Source organism: Cataglyphis hispanica, chromosome 10 (genome assembly GCF_021464435.1).
Source record: "Cataglyphis hispanica isolate Lineage 1 chromosome 10, ULB_Chis1_1.0, whole genome shotgun sequence".
In the NCBI taxonomy this organism is placed as follows: domain Eukaryota; kingdom Metazoa; phylum Arthropoda; class Insecta; order Hymenoptera; family Formicidae; genus Cataglyphis; species Cataglyphis hispanica.
Window position 1 is genome coordinate 6,233,966 of NC_065963.1, and position 15,603 is coordinate 6,249,568.

Here is a 15,603-nt window from a genome sequence, read left to right on the forward strand (position 1 = left end):
GACAGGCCGGTCTGTCTTCAAGGCGCATCGACGAAGCCGAGAGATGCTATACAGTTTTGCCCGGTACACGTAACGAGGGCAACCTCTCTCGTTTGCATACTGATCATCGCTCCTTGTTTTTAATACGGCGCGACGTATAATTACGTTGCTACACACTTCATGTGCAATTCATTCGACCGGGTGCGAGTTTAACCAAAGTTAAACTGCTCGTTCGTCCTCGTTCGCGCTTTCTCGATGTTTTCAGTTAATTTGGCAAAACAACGCTCCCATGCAAATGCAGCTGTAATCGCAAAATTGTTGTGCGTATTAAATTCGTATTGATTAAAGAGAGACGCAGCGAAATAAATGGCAGACTGTCATAATATCTAATGCTCGACCCATTTTTTTTTCTCACCGTTACAGAGGAAAGAACTCCATTTTTAAAATGAGAGGATTCGATTTACAGCAAATGATGCATGTACTCCAAAACGAATACCGGTACAGTTTTACAAAGCAAAGAGCAGGCGGCGTCACGTGATTTACAGCCACCTACCCCTTTCCCCGTCCCCGTCTCTCCTGTGCACGCGCAACATATCGAAATACACTCGATACCAAAGAGATTTAAATATTTTACATTGCCATCATGATACCGACATTTATTAAACCATTTATTAATGGCTTTCCATTTTTGTACGACCAGAGAGGAAATTTGATTTATAACGTGCTTTTAATTAAAAGTTTTTATAGTTATCAATTAAATCTCATAAATTCATTATTCGTGTAAAGGTGCAAGCATGTGGGTCGAAAGATTCTATCCTTAAGTTTGAAACTAATATACGCGAGGTGTGTTGATAATTTTAACGCATACGTGTGTACATTTAAATTCAGATGCAACCGTTAATAAAGTACTGAAATTTGTCCGCTGAATTGCTTCGAATAAATGTCAAAAGGCACCTAAATGCTGTAATGAATTTAAAATTAATTGGGCAAGCAACTAATTTTTTTTTTTTTCCATAAAATTTATTTCGGTAGTTTTTTTACGAGAATGTTGTTGATTACCTTTTCAATTTATTTTGCAGTATTAAAAATTTGACACAAAGAAATTTTTCTCGACATGAAGAAAGTTTCAAAAATGAGATCCACTTTTAAAAAGAAAGCAATAAAAAATTTATCCTTTTTTTTCAAATATAATACTAAAATAAGGCTTTTAACATTAATTTATCTCTTTCAATTAATCTATAATCAATTTTCATCTAATTATATCATAAATCCAAATTTGAATTCTATTTTAGGGGCGTTAGAAGGAAGAGCTCTTATCAAAGATGAGAGATCGAAGGAGAACGATCAAAAATAACAAAAGTTATCTCTCTATAACAGGGGCAAAAAAATATGAAGGCAAAATCGGTTAATTCGCAGTTAATCGACCGTGAGATTGTTACATCAACAGATAGCCAGGCGAGATAACTTACACGCTAGATCTGCTCAAACAATCTTTTTAATAGCAAATTTAGCAATATCAATAAGCTTTAAAATATGCTACTCTTTTTATCTAAAATGAGATTTAGATTTATTTAAAATATTTGATGCGATAAAAACGGTAATTTCGATAAGAAAGTTGGTCATTTACTGTCGTACAGTAAAAAGATGAAAATGCATGTCCATATAAGATATCGAGCTAAAAGCAAAAAACTGACATATTATTTGATATGTAAAATAGTATAAATTACGCATATATTTTATCAGTCTTTAAAATTATTTAGCTGCACGATTCAAATATTAAAGTGAGTTGCATTCGCTTTGAATTAAAATTAATTGGACAGAAATATTAACTTCGTTCTGCAATGGCTTTATAACGGCTAGTCTGTTCATGACATGACTATTTAAATTTTAAAAACTGTTGACTCCGAAAAGAGAGATTATTATTTTAGCAAATCGATAATATTTAATTGCAGATGGTATCTCTTTTTTTCATTGTTCTGCGTATCTTTATATTTTCAATATAATGAAATATAAAAAATTTCAATATATTTTAACTCTTGTTTTACTCTCTCCTTTTTTATTTATATATAATAAATATATATAAATGAAAATATATATTACATTTAAACCAGTAATATTTGTTCATAGTACAAGACAGTGATTAATTTTTAGTTGAGAAGAAGCTGACAATGAGTAATTAGTTTTTTATATTAGGAGAATATAATCGTCCAAATAATTAATCTATTATCTTCCTGTCGAGATATACATCAAAACTTTTATTCTAATATAAGAAAAAAAAGAAACATGAGAAAAATGATTAGTGAGAAAACATGAGAAATGCATTATCATGAAAAAACTCGGTCGGCGATCGCGATGCATTTATTCGCATTTTCCTTCGGAACTAGAGGCAAGATCAAAGCGCGCGTGGCAATTAGGAAAAACGATATCGGATTTCCAATTTACGACCAATGTCCGTCTTATGTTCGAATTCGGACTTTATATTATTTTCATTCGTAAATAACAAAGATGTCCCATTATTTCATGAAAAAAAAAAATAAATAAATAAACTCGATCGATCGGTATAAGGGAAAAGAAAGAGAAATTTACTCACTCTGTACTATTCTTTCGTTCGACTGACTTTTTAACAAACGCGGAACTAATCTTTGCGCGGACGCGCAAAAATCTCTCTTTCTCTCTCTATATTCTCTCTCCATCTTTCTTTCTCTCTCTTATATACGGGCGATTGCGTGATCGAAATTGAAACGAATGAACGAACGAACGAGAGGTCGCGCATGCTATAGAGAGGACTCTCTCATTGTCAGCGTACACGAAGTACGCAGTTTCCTCTCTCTCTCCTCCCTTGCATCCTTTCCTCCCCCACCCTCCCCCAGGCTTTTCGTTTGCGGTCCAACTGTCCATTCCCAGTCGTTAATCCCGACGGAGGATTTCCAGTCGAAGGGTACGTGTGCCCAGATAGACAGCGCACAGTGAAGCAGCTCACTCGACCAAAAGGAAAGAAGGATGTATCCCAAGTATCGCGCGCCATATCTCTATTACGGATACTTGAAGTAAAACTTGCAAGAATGTAGGTTGCTTTCTAGCGGCAGTGTCAAAATTTTCGAAGCGAGTTTCGTATCGAGTGAATTTCAGGGGATGCGGACAGACGATAAGAGCTCTTATTGAATTCTCGATAGATTTTGCCTTCGCGAAATTTCAACTTGTAGCTTAGCTACGGAGATATTTAATGTTATAAATTTAAAGAGGAGCCGGTAATAATCTTTCAAAGCTCACTTGTATCAAAAAGAATATGCAATCATCGCAAGATAAATCGTGTAGGATCCTTTATGGAAAATATTTTTTCTCAAATTTAGTTTACAGAATACAGTTTTATAATGTCGCTATTAATTATTAATCACATTGCTATCATTACTAAACTAAATTTAAATTACAGAAAAAAAAAATTTATTTTCAAAATTCAATGTCCTAGATTATCCATCAGAATTATTATCACATATTAAAACGTATTCTCTTTTCAAATATTTCATTTCTCCGCAAAAGTCTTTGTTTACATTAAAAAAAAAAATTAATATGGATCCATGCATGGAGAAACGTGTAATTGATGAAATGAACAATGGGCATCCCTTCGTGTGCCTCTTTTGATTTTACGCCCATCACGTAATATCGTCTACTAAATCCCGATGAATTCCAGAAACCGGCACTAGCAATTATGTACGAGCCGTGCATCTCCCCTTAGAACGAAATTAGAGAATCCTACACCGCGTTATGCGTTAAACGGCCAAAGCGCGCAAATCTGATTTCATTCCTCTTCCCCCTGGACTATTCGATTCCAAATTAACATAATAACGTCGAAACACCAGTCTCTCCTCTTCCCTCGACGCCTACGATTCGCCTGCAGAAATCGCGGAATAATTAGGAGACGTTCGAAACCTCATGTGAATTTGATACGTGCAGGAGGATTGCGGGAAGAATCGATATCTCTTGAATATTAATATTCTCTGGGAATAATCGTTGATAATAAAATGTTTCATTCTTATAAATGCATTAAGTAAAAATTGATGTAATTCTACACTCTTCAAATCATAAATTAGTCATTTATAATTTAAGAACTTAAGAAGAGACTGCGATGCTTAGGGAATACTTTTTTTACTTTGTTTTTTAAAATTTTTCCTTAAAGATATTTTTCGTCTCTTTCTTTTTTTTTCTTTACCTTAGCAATAATAAGTATTTATATAATTTATTATGTTTTATTATGTCTTCTCTAGTACAATAATTAATTTATGACTAATTTATCAATTTTATCCAACAACAATCGTAAACAACTGCCCTATTTCGGTATTTTATGACAGATGACTTAAGCCCCAAATATTATCGTTAACATTATTGTCGAAAAAGCTTCGGGGTCATCTGACACGATATAACTTAATAGATCACGCGAGAATCGAATTCCCGTCACTCCAGATGGGAATATTCCGTTCAGATCTTACCGGCTTAACGTAGGCTGGCGAAAACGTGGAGGACGTGAGGAATATTCAATACCTTGCCGACCTACGTTACGCGTAAACGCGACTCTCGACCTCGCCTTGCTGTTGTCGACCCTCCGAATCCCAGGCCGAGTGCCGCCCCCGATTTATTATTTGCCGAACGATTTGTCATTTGCGCATCACCCTCGAGAGGCGCTTTGTGTGCCCTTAGGATCGGAATATCGGAACGGCTTTTCGAGTCGAGATATTCCCCTTTCTCTCTCTCTCTCTCTCTCTCTTCTCCCCTTTCCTTCCCGCTAGCGTTTTCGATAGGACGATGATTTTCGAGATATAAAATCCGCCCGATGGATGAAATTCGATCACGATAAATATTTCTTACCTTACGTTAATTGTTATTCGATTTTCTTTCGACAAAAGATGCAAAAATTAAATTCTTATCTCTTTACGTTACGTCACTCACGCGCAATAATCTATAAACGAAGCGAAGTGAAAGGCAGAGTACGAGACAAGTCAACAATACAAGATGACGTCATTGTGCAAAACGTCGACCCGTTGCATCGTAATATCACGAAGTACAAATGCGTTTGGGACATACAATTGACACGGTGTGTCAATTTTAACTAACCCGTGTGCTCGCGCGTCCCTGCATCTCGTAACCCAGGTAACCATCAAATATCGGCCCGTCAGTGCGTTACGATCGTTAATAAGATTCCGCACACGCATCCGTCGGCCGTCCGTCGACCGTCCATTTTCAGAGGCGTAAAGTCGGAACGTACTCGCGTGCGATTATTAATTTATTATTCGATCATAGCATCGCGCAAAAATTGCGGCAGAATCGCCGACGCGTGTTTCGTTGCTACGCAATATGTTTCTGAACCATCATCATAAACATTCCCGCCAACTATCGCCTCGTTTCAACAATTGAGAATTGATTCTTCATTCAATCAGGTATTCTTTTCAAATATTAAACAACTTTTCAATATAAAATATCTCGATGGCTAATAAAACGTAACAATCTAGTAGAGCAAACATCATTCCTAATTGAATACAAAATGATTTCAATTTATTTTAATTTAGTACTATGTGTGAAAATTAAATTCCTTCAAAACACTATTATTTACGATTTAGTTAAATGTATACGCAAACTAATATCATAAAATATATTTTTAATTAATATTCAATTAACGGCAACGTGATAGATTGAGCACATGATGGAATCTTCTATGTCATAAAATATATTTTTTAAATATATTAAAATTTTTTTAATATTTTTCTTTTTTCTTTATTTGACTTTTAATACCCGCATTCGACGAAAGTGATAATTCATGAACACTGTAGAGAATCCAGAGTCGTTACATCGTGCAGGTACATTTTACGACAAAGCCAGAATGAATGCCGACCAAACTGCTCGTATGTCCCCGAAAATGGCATATTTTATTGCGCAATAACTAAATACCCCGTATATATACACGTATTAAGGCGGAAAGTGAACAGCTATACGTTAATTGGTCATTAAACTGTACTGAAAATTAAATTCGTCGGCATTTCGAAATACCATGTCATTTACGATTTATTTTAATATACACATAGGCAAAACGATATTATAAAACGTATTCTAAATTAATAGCGACATTGTGCGATAAATGGACAAGCGCATAATGTCAATCTTCCATCATCTAAAAATAATTAATTTTTTGCTATTAAAAAGAGATTAATTGTGAACGCATTCAATTCCGAACAGATGCATATACAAATCCGCAACTTTTATCTAGAAGAAAATAGACAATGTATCTCATATCTAAATAGTATTTTGAAAAAAAAAAAAAATGAATCGCGCAATAGGATTCGATATAATTATCAATTTCAAATAAATTTATACTGCAATTTGCCCCATTAAGTGAAGAGGAGAAGAAAACGTATGTTGAGGAAGAAAGGTAAAGAAATATTATATTTTACTTTTTTTCATATATTTTATTCTATCATTGCATCATCGCGTTAAGAGAAGCGTAACGGATTCTTCGATCATCAACTTTCCGTGTACGTAATAATTACGCACTTTCGCCGCATTTCGCGATAATGAAGGATATAGTCATACCGGAATATCGCCGCGACGATGACGGTTGTTGATGACGCGGTCGAGATATTTGCGTACAGTTACCGCGTCCCGAGTCTCGTCTATTTTAATTATCATCGCGCGTAGCAGGTCGCGATAAGCGTTTACCCGGAGAAAGGCAGAGGGTTTGGTGCACGCGGTTCGATGAACGCGCCGATAATAGCGAGAGATGCGGGCGCGCGCTCTCGCATATGCGGGCGTTACGCATTCATCGCACGGCGGAGTCTGTGAAGTTGTGGCGATGCGTGAAGTTTGACCCGCGGTACGCGCGCGCGCACGCACGCATGAAAAGCCGATGTGTACGCCGGGTGTAGATGCTCGTAATGCGTATAATGAAACAATAGTGTAGTTAACGGACCGACCGAATGGCCGCACGGTACTGTGGCGATCGAGCATTTAATCAGATTTCAAATTGGAAGAATTCGTTCCTCTATTCTTTCCCTCTACCTCCTTTCCATATTCGATTTATCCAGTTAACTTTCCGATCATCACGCTATTATGTGTAGACTTTTATGAGGAAATAAATAAAAAATTACAGTGAAAAAAAGAAATTTTAATTTGACTAAATGCGTTCAACTAATTACCATTTTGTTAATTGAAATATTGAAATATTAAATCAAATACAACATATTGAATCTAGCATGATATATATATATAATGTATTTGATTCAATATTTCAATAAATGATAATTAATTGAACGGATTTAGTCAAATTAACAATTTTTTTTTTTCACCGTATATACAATAAGAGATCTTTAACGTGTAAATGAAGACTTTGGCGTGAGCGAAAACACACGGCGGATCTGGTGCGGCAATATTTGTACGCGCGATCCCGCGAGATCTCTAACGAGGTTCCACACACGACTCTCTCTCATCGCATCCCGCGAGTTACATTTAAATCGCACTTGGCAAGACGCCGCGCGCGATTCGTACAGGTATACACGTGTGAACGAAAGAGAGGACACTTCCGCGACATGAATACGCGGTGATTACCGCAACAGGGCGGACAGTGTTTTACGGCGATGAAACTTCATCCGTGATCTCGCCGCATGTTTCCTCTCCCTCTATTTCTATCTCTTTCGAATTTCACTCTCTCGCCGGCCAAATTGGCGCGTAACTCCGCCGGTCGAGTGCGTTATCGAGATGCGTCTTTTTTATTTGTTACAAATAAACGGGATGCAGCGGAATAATTGAAATCGTATAAAGTTCCAATTGAATTTTTTTTTTCAACGAAAAATTAATCTATACGTAATTAAGTATTCAATATTGAGAATGGAAAAATCCATAACTAGCGGCGAAATTTTATCAATAGGAAAATCTGGTTTTTCGTAGAATCCGCGATCGAAGGAATATTCGATGATTACGTAATGCAATTTGCATAATTTCAAAGCATCCGGCTGAAATTATTCGTAAAACGAAAATTGTGTAATGAATGGAGAAATGAATTGACGTATTGCCAGCAAATATACAAATGTACACGAATCCTCCTGATGTAGAGTCTGATGCGCGATGTTTCGACTATCCCGCGAAAGCTCGTATCTAGTAATTTCAGCGAATCGCCTGATTAAGCACCGGCCTCTCATGGCTTAATCAATGGCGGCCGCAATGAAACATAATATCAGAACACGAAGGTGGTCGGCACACCTCTGTCAGTATTCAGTCGTCGTACGCGTAATGATGTGACGTCATCGTGCCATAAGATGAATATTAATGAGTAAACGGCCGATTCCGCACGTCCGGAAGGATAGTTCCATGTATGAGAAGCTGTGTTATCATATTTGCACATATTTCATTACATTTACTCGGTAATGTCTATCTCAATTAATATTAATTATATCAATAAAGTGCATCAATCAAAGATGACGTTTGAGAGAATGATTTTTTTATCCAACTAATAATCGCAATCTAAGACAAAACTTTTTCACAACAAAAGTCTCATAAATTGTATATCTAATAATATTAATAATACAATTATAATAATATTATATAATAATTTTTCAATTAATGTAGGAAAATTATAGAAATAATATTGATAATAAAATATTAAATTGTAAGCATAATAAAATGTAGATAAATCTCCAAAATTGAACTTTGAACCATCAAATATGGAGGCAAGCAAAATCCGGCACTAGCGTTGCAAAAAAAAGCCCGCGACCTCGACGGTATTGACAGACAGGGTAAAGATATTATCAGCGACTCATCGGCGAAGTGCCAATCCATTATGCACGAACCGAGTCTTTCGCAATTCGTAGAGAGAGAGAGTTTTAAGGTACATTCGGTTGCTTCGTCGCGCATTTTCACGCGAAAATTCAGCGTGAGATGTGACACGATTTCGCGTTTACACAGAATCAAAATCAAATTGCCTTTCTAATATCACGAAGACGAGAGTTCGCGGAAATAGATTTAAATCTGAAAGAAACATTTCTTTTTACCTCTCTAAGACTTTGGCGTGCCAAAGTGCGTTAGATTTTTCCCGACTCGACATATCACGTTGAATCGTAAGAAAAAACGAAGGAAACAAGGTACCGTTTGAGATCGACCGGCGACGACGAATCGGATGAAACGAAGCGTTCTCAACACGCGTTCTTCAGAATAAATCTTCACTCTCTGGCGAGAATCCATGACTATCGCTTGCCAGAAACTTTGCATCTCATTGCGCGTTTCTTCGGAAACGACGGCATCTAATTCTGTCGCGAGAAACGAATATAGCGATAGCCGTAATACATAATAAACATTAATGACGTTCGATTCATCATCGATGGTATCAATCAACAATGACGAGTACTTATAACCGACCGTTCGATTAACGTAATTTATCGCTCTTGTACACAAAAATAAATATATACGATTTAATACAAAAAAAAAAAAAAAACAAAGATAAGAGATTATAGAGGTTTGTATCATCCAATGATAGGTACAAATGATCGGAATTCGGAGATTCGATGTGACCGTGGGTTGATAAAACCCGATTGTCCGCGCGCGGTTGAAGTTACCACGTGCAACGATCAAATACCGACCGAAGAGTTAACGCGCGAAAACGCGTGACACGTGACGCGTCGCGTGCCGTGCCCACGCCATGCAAAATAGCATAATTATCGCGAATAAATCGCGCGAAATGTCGGCGCGTCATCGCGGCTCGCGTCAATTCGAAATTAGTCATCCGTCGTCCAAACGTCATCGCACGATTTTAATCCGGTGTATCATTTCGACGCAAACGAGAGAATTAAATCCGGCCCGGAAACGAGTGAAACTCGATAATCGTTCGGGGAAAAAGTTATTTAGATTCACGCTAATCACATTAAACGCGCGCGGTGTATAATTTTTGCAAAACACAACAACGAGAGTTGTTTCATTAATACTCTTTGCAATCCGGTTTATACAAAACAGGAAGCTCTGACAGTAGGAAAACCGCGGCGATAAGATCAAAAAGCAAATTTACTTTAATTAAGCGTGATCAAATGAATTGTATTTTCTGTAAAGTTGTAACGTTTGAAATGGAGATCCATAAATATAACGTACACTTTTAGAAAAAGATATTTTTTTTTTCTTGTTCAATTCTATTTTGTAGATTCTGTCAATCACGTTTTATATCTATACGCATAAACATAATAAGCTGTGAGTGCCTGTATATAACATATAAGATGTCCCAAAAAATCATGGTTATTTTTTTTTTTATAATAGATTCTCTGATCAATTTGGAGTCGATTTTTCCTTAGCAAAAATATTGATAAAAATTTTTTGCAAATTTTTCTTCCCTTTTTTCATTATATACAAATTTTTATAATTAAACCTCGAATTAAAATCTTATTAATCTTTTTAATTTTATTAGTAACTTTAAAGTGATCAGAAAATCTATTATTAAAAAGACAAGTGGTTCTAAAACATACAGCCTGTACATGACTCTTATTTCTATCAAACATCACGTATAACGCCGAGGATCTAACAGTTATATTTAGCGTTAACAATAAGAAGTTCACAGAATACATGATAAAGAATGAAAGTCTTAGAGGCCAGAATAGTGAATAGCTTTGAGAGTCCAAAGTTATTGGGCAAGTCCGGCTTTTTTCTATATTTATTTTCCACAAAAATATTACGAACAGCAATGATTTTACGGTGTTTCACGTACCGCCCAATGGCGAAATATAAGTGGAATGGGATTAGACAGGGAATGCAAGCGCGTTCGTTTGCCCGCAAAAGCCATTGGACGCCAACGGCGCGGAATAAACGCGTGTTGTACGATATATCGGATACTGTTGCGCGCTGTAATCGAATATTATTCATAAAATGTGCGTGGATGCGCGAGGGTTCTATAAACACCGCTAAAAGCTAAAAGCCCCTCCAACCGAAAGTTGAGAGAGTAATATCCATATAAACATATTTCCGCGATAAATACGCTTTGATTTTCGTGAGAAATTACGCGGTTCCAAACCAATTGTTCTCTCTCTTTCTCTTTCTTTCTTTTTTTACTATTACAAAAACCTCTTGCGACGAGGAAATTGCACTTTGCGAGAATTAGTGGGCGCATTCACGATTACAGCTATGACATGTATCTCATATTCGCTTTATATTATTAAAAATGGAATATGATTGGTGATTATCGAGGCGAATCGACCGGCGTATTGCAAAGGACATTTTAAAAAAGCAAATGCGTACGAGTGATTAAACAGACATTGCTACACAATGTCAAAGATTAAAGGACTTTACTTAATTAAGTTTCAATGGTGAATTTCCCTTTTCACCTCGCTAAACGCGATCGCACAGACAGCCAGTGGTACCAGAGACCTGCTCTCGCATATACATTCGCAAAGGCGAAGCCAGAGAAAGAGGAGCAAAGAAGAGAGAAGGAAGAGGAATGATATGTGATAAAGAAAAGCGTCGTTCATCCCTCCTGATATCGCTTTCTCTCTTTCTCTCCGCGGCTGATAAACCCTCTCGCTTCACGGGCAATCGCAAATTGATGTTTTCTTTTCTTTGATTATATTTTTTATATATATATATGTATATAATAACATTCATTTTTGGCTTGTCTTTCTCTAAACGGTCCATTTTATGAAAAGTGTAAACTCTAAGCAATCTATTTGTCGCGTTGAATTAGTTTTGACACTCTTGACATAGAATTCTATATGTATATATATATATATATATATATATATATATATATATATATATATGCTTTTATATTAATATTATTTATAATTAATATCTATACATTTCAGCTACACAAAATAATAAATTCATATTTCTTGGAATAATTCATAAGCGCGTTCTCTCTTTTCTTCTTCAATCCTATATACGTGCATAACATTTCGTTTCGACACATATGTATATATCCTTTATTCATCGCATGTATATGCGCTTATCACTCTCACTTTATTTTACCTTCCCACCTTCTCTATTCTTCTCTCTTTCTTTTTCTCCATCTCGCTGAAAAGCGAGTGGTTGGGTCGTAAATTCATAACGGACAGAATGTCAACTTACCCGTTCATACTGCCGTCAGCTGCGAGCGTCGATGAGCCGGCGCGTTTCCCAGGTCGGGTGCGAGGTTAGGTCGGCCGCCAGCACGTCGTTGCTCAGCACGGCTGCGTATCAGCGTCACTGAACGTGCCGCGAGAGGACAACAGGTTGCATGCAATATCACTGTCCGCGTCCTTATCGCGGGCAAGAGAGATACGAGCGGATGACGTATCGGCGAAAGAATCAAACGTACGAGGATAATCGAGCGCGACGATGACGAGCGAGTCGCGAGGAAACCAGAAAAGAGCCGTGACGATGCGACACGGTCTCGCTCGTTCCTTTCTCTCTTCCCACACTCGCTTTCTCTCTCTCTCTCTCTCGCACTAACGCGCGCGAATACTAATTCCGCGAATACCGTCGCGTGCGTGCACGCGCGAGAAAGGCGCGGCGACTTCGGTACCGCCACTCGCGACGACGAACGATTCCTCGAATCGAAGGGCGAGAAGGAAGGCAAGCGGGGCCGGAAATACTGCGTGTCCGCGATATGCCGATGCGCCAGATGCGATACCGACAAGATGACGATACGCCTCGCGATATCAACGATACTCGGGGATCGCAGAACGTGGGAAATCGTGCACCGCGACGTGCGTTAATCGAGGCGCAGCCGAGGCGGACACGCGCTGCCGCTCACTTCAACTTGCACCGGCCGCGAGATGCGAGGTGCATCGTCGTCCAGCTCGGTGCGCTGGCCTTTCGCGCGGGGTGCCGCCATCTCGCGGCGCACTCGAAGCGATATTATTTCATTCGCGCACTTTGCGCCACATGGCAGAGATAAAATTGAAACGAGAGACGGAAGGATTTAGATACAAAGCAAAAGTTCAAATGAAAAACATAAACAATCTTCAGACATTGAAGCGAAATATACGATATATCAAGTTCCTTGCTTTTCGTTTTCAAAAATAATATTATATATCTATTCAAGGTAAACATATATAAAATTATGCATTTATTTTTTGTCATTCTTGAAAAGCAATATTGCCAATTGATTTTTTTCTTATAATATAATTATATTTCATATCTTATCAAATATATATATATATATATTTAGATAAATAGTTTTGAGGAAATCTACTTTATCTGAAGCAAAAATTGAAGAATTTTATATGATCAAAAATGGATAAGATTATTAACATCGGAGATAGCCCCTTGTAAACACATACACACACACACACATATATATATATATATACAAAATAAGAGTATCCTTAAAACTGCTTATTAAGTTATAAAAAATTGGCACAATTGCGATTCGAAAATATTATATTCATCAATAACGTACTTTTAAAAAGGGCGGGTGTTCTTGCTGGAATCACGCGAGTCACGTGATCCCGCGAATGCTCTGGGCGCTACCGCACTCTTGCGGGAAATATCGCGACCAAGACATAACAGTGTAAATTCAAAACGATGGAGTTAAGTGTCTAAAACTCATCGCACATAGTTAACCGACCAAGATCCTTCATATCTATCAACACATTTCCGCTCGGCACTGTCATGTAATAATCAAACGCATCGTTGACATGATGCAGACCGAAGATAGCCGAGATGTGAGGACGAATCGTGCAGTCCGAGTGATAGTCCAACAAATGTTGCATAGTCTCCCTGTTGGGAGAGAAAAGTTCCGATTATCGGTCGTTTATATTCCAATTACGCCCGCGCGAGTTTCTTATTTTTGCCTTCTGTGAGGATCTTGACAATCTAACCTGTATACCAGCGTGTCAGCGAATTTGTAATGTTCCGCGCCAACCGCGAATACTGTGTAATTCGGCGACATGAGGTAGAAATCGGGATACCGTTTATTTCGCGCATCGCCGAGAAGGGCGATTAGACCGTCGAACTTTACGCTGCGAAGAAAAAAGGGAATTAAAATATAACAAATGTATATGCAACGCAATATCGAGTGCAACGAATTTTTCCGCGGCGACAACTATTAGAGAAAGTTGCAATTAATTTGTAATTGGTAAGTATATGTAAATCTCTTTGCTATTTTCTAACGAAATTCAGCGATAAAAGTCTCCGACTTTTATAATCTCGCAATACTACTTTTACCAGATCATCGATAAAAGCAGGCGACAAAAAGGGAACGTGCAGTGATCACGTCATAAGGTAACAGCGCGATTTCACACCATTTGACGACGCTCCGGAAGTATGGCCCGTCCTCGGTCTCGATCAGCACGCGCACTTCTTTCTCCCCGGTGAGTTTTCTTAATTTGTACGGCAAGCACCGTTCATTTATATCGCATATGACCTCTGCGCCGAGGTCGGCGCACAGCTTAGCTCGCCTTACGTCGTTGCACAGAGCTATCGGCTAAGATTAAAGACAGAAACTTCTCAGACATGATGTCAGATGTTCTCAGATAATTATTTGCGAAACAAATTCAAAATTCTCAGAATGCGTCATGATTTTTCATACGGTGTTTGTAAAATTCCAATTAATTCACATTAATTTAAAGAAACACTTTCTTTCTTATTATTCGATTAGGATACTTATAAAAATTTCTCACAAAGAGGAGCTCGCGCGTGCAATTTCCATTATCATTTTTCATTTCTTAAGTGAAATCGACAGATAGAAAATTGCGATACCTTAGCGCCGAACATTCTAATAGCGATATCGATGACGGCCAAGGCGGAACGCGAATGTTTCGCGTTAACGAGAAAGTATTCATTTCTACGAATGCGAGCTCGACGGCCCAACGTCAGCAGCGCCGAGAAATAATCATCCATGACTATCGCCATGTCTTTTAAGGACGCTTGTTTCGTTAAGGTGAATACATCCTATAACAGTTACTCGATTAATCTTCTAGCGGGGGCTTTGTCGCGTACCAGGCACAATATTTGCAAATATCCATCAGCGGATAAAATTTACGAATATTGCAATCGCACACGTGGTGTGCGTCGTCAATGTTTCAGCTTTAAAATATTAGCATATCCCATTTAAGGTAAAGAATGCCTTCCTATATACTCTGTAATGAACCAGACAGCTCTCGGCCAGACCGCCGCAGACGGGATAGTTGTGCACGACGACTTTCTCGCCTATCTGATAGCCTGTCCGCTCGTGTGCCAGTCTGCCCATTTCCAGAATCGTCCCGGACACCTCGAAACCGAGGACCGCGGTCGGCTCCGGGATCCTGCGGTGCTTGCCGCGCCACAGGAGCACATCGCTTCCGGTCAGTCTGCAGAAGTGCACGTCCACGCGTACCTTTCGCGGATGGAAAAGAAAAGGGCGTGAGCGGATCGACACGGCGAATGGAGAAAGTGTTTATCGCGAATGAATTTTAGCCGGCGACACTTAACCTTGGCGCTGCTCGCGGTCGCGAATCGCGATTCCCGAGTGAAAGCGAAATTTTCACAAGACCGCGCGCCGAGTATCGTCGTGATAAAATCCGCGATTAGGTCGCGCGACATTATAGTGTACTGCGACGTCAGAGTTTACCGAGAGACCAGTATTTGCTTCTTTGCCGAATACAATTAATCCTGTATATGCATAGCTGTAGAAATTGTAATTCTACTTGTGGAGAG

At 38.3% G+C, this 15,603-nt stretch overlaps 2 protein-coding genes across 18 annotated transcripts in view; both read right to left on the minus strand.

Annotated features, from left to right (window-relative positions):
- Nucleotides 1-12,718, minus strand: part of LOC126852195 (polypyrimidine tract-binding protein 1) — a 351,818-nt gene extending 339,100 nt beyond the window's left edge. For all 17 annotated transcript variants that reach the window (XM_050596732.1, XM_050596721.1, XM_050596731.1 and 14 more), the window contains exon 1: nt 12,052-12,718. Coding sequence is in view for 14 of the 17 variants with exons in the window: in XM_050596731.1 (XP_050452688.1) it covers nt 12,052-12,059 (8 nt within the window). In the remaining 3 variants the exon portion in view is untranslated. The remainder of the gene's footprint in view (nt 1-12,051) is intronic.
- A 787-nt stretch (nt 12,719-13,505) lies between these two features.
- LOC126852490 (quinone oxidoreductase-like protein 2) lies at nt 13,506-15,157 on the minus strand. The gene is made up of 5 exons (XM_050597326.1): nt 15,047-15,157; nt 14,668-14,859; nt 14,211-14,392; nt 13,788-13,928; nt 13,506-13,686 (listed from the first exon to the last, which is right to left on the minus strand). The coding sequence occupies exons 1-5, from the start codon at nt 15,155-15,157 to the stop codon at nt 13,506-13,508; spliced, it is 807 nt and encodes a 268-aa protein (XP_050453283.1).
- Between the last annotated feature and the right edge of the window lie 446 nt (nt 15,158-15,603).

What these genes read in the sequence shown, in the direction of transcription:
- LOC126852490 (XM_050597326.1), bottom strand. Translation starts at nt 15,157, where the DNA reads ATGGGCAGACTGGCACACGAGCGGACAGGCTATCAGATAGGCGAGAAA. An exon ending in TTAGAATGTTCGGCGCTAAG is followed by an intron (nt 14,393 to 14,667) that starts GTATCGCAATTT and finishes CTTTAATCTTAG; the next exon opens with CCGATAGCTCTGTGCAACGA. An exon ending in GCTGACACGCTGGTATACAG is followed by an intron (nt 13,687 to 13,787) that starts GTTAGATTGTCA and finishes CTCTCCCAACAG; the next exon opens with GGAGACTATGCAACATTTGT.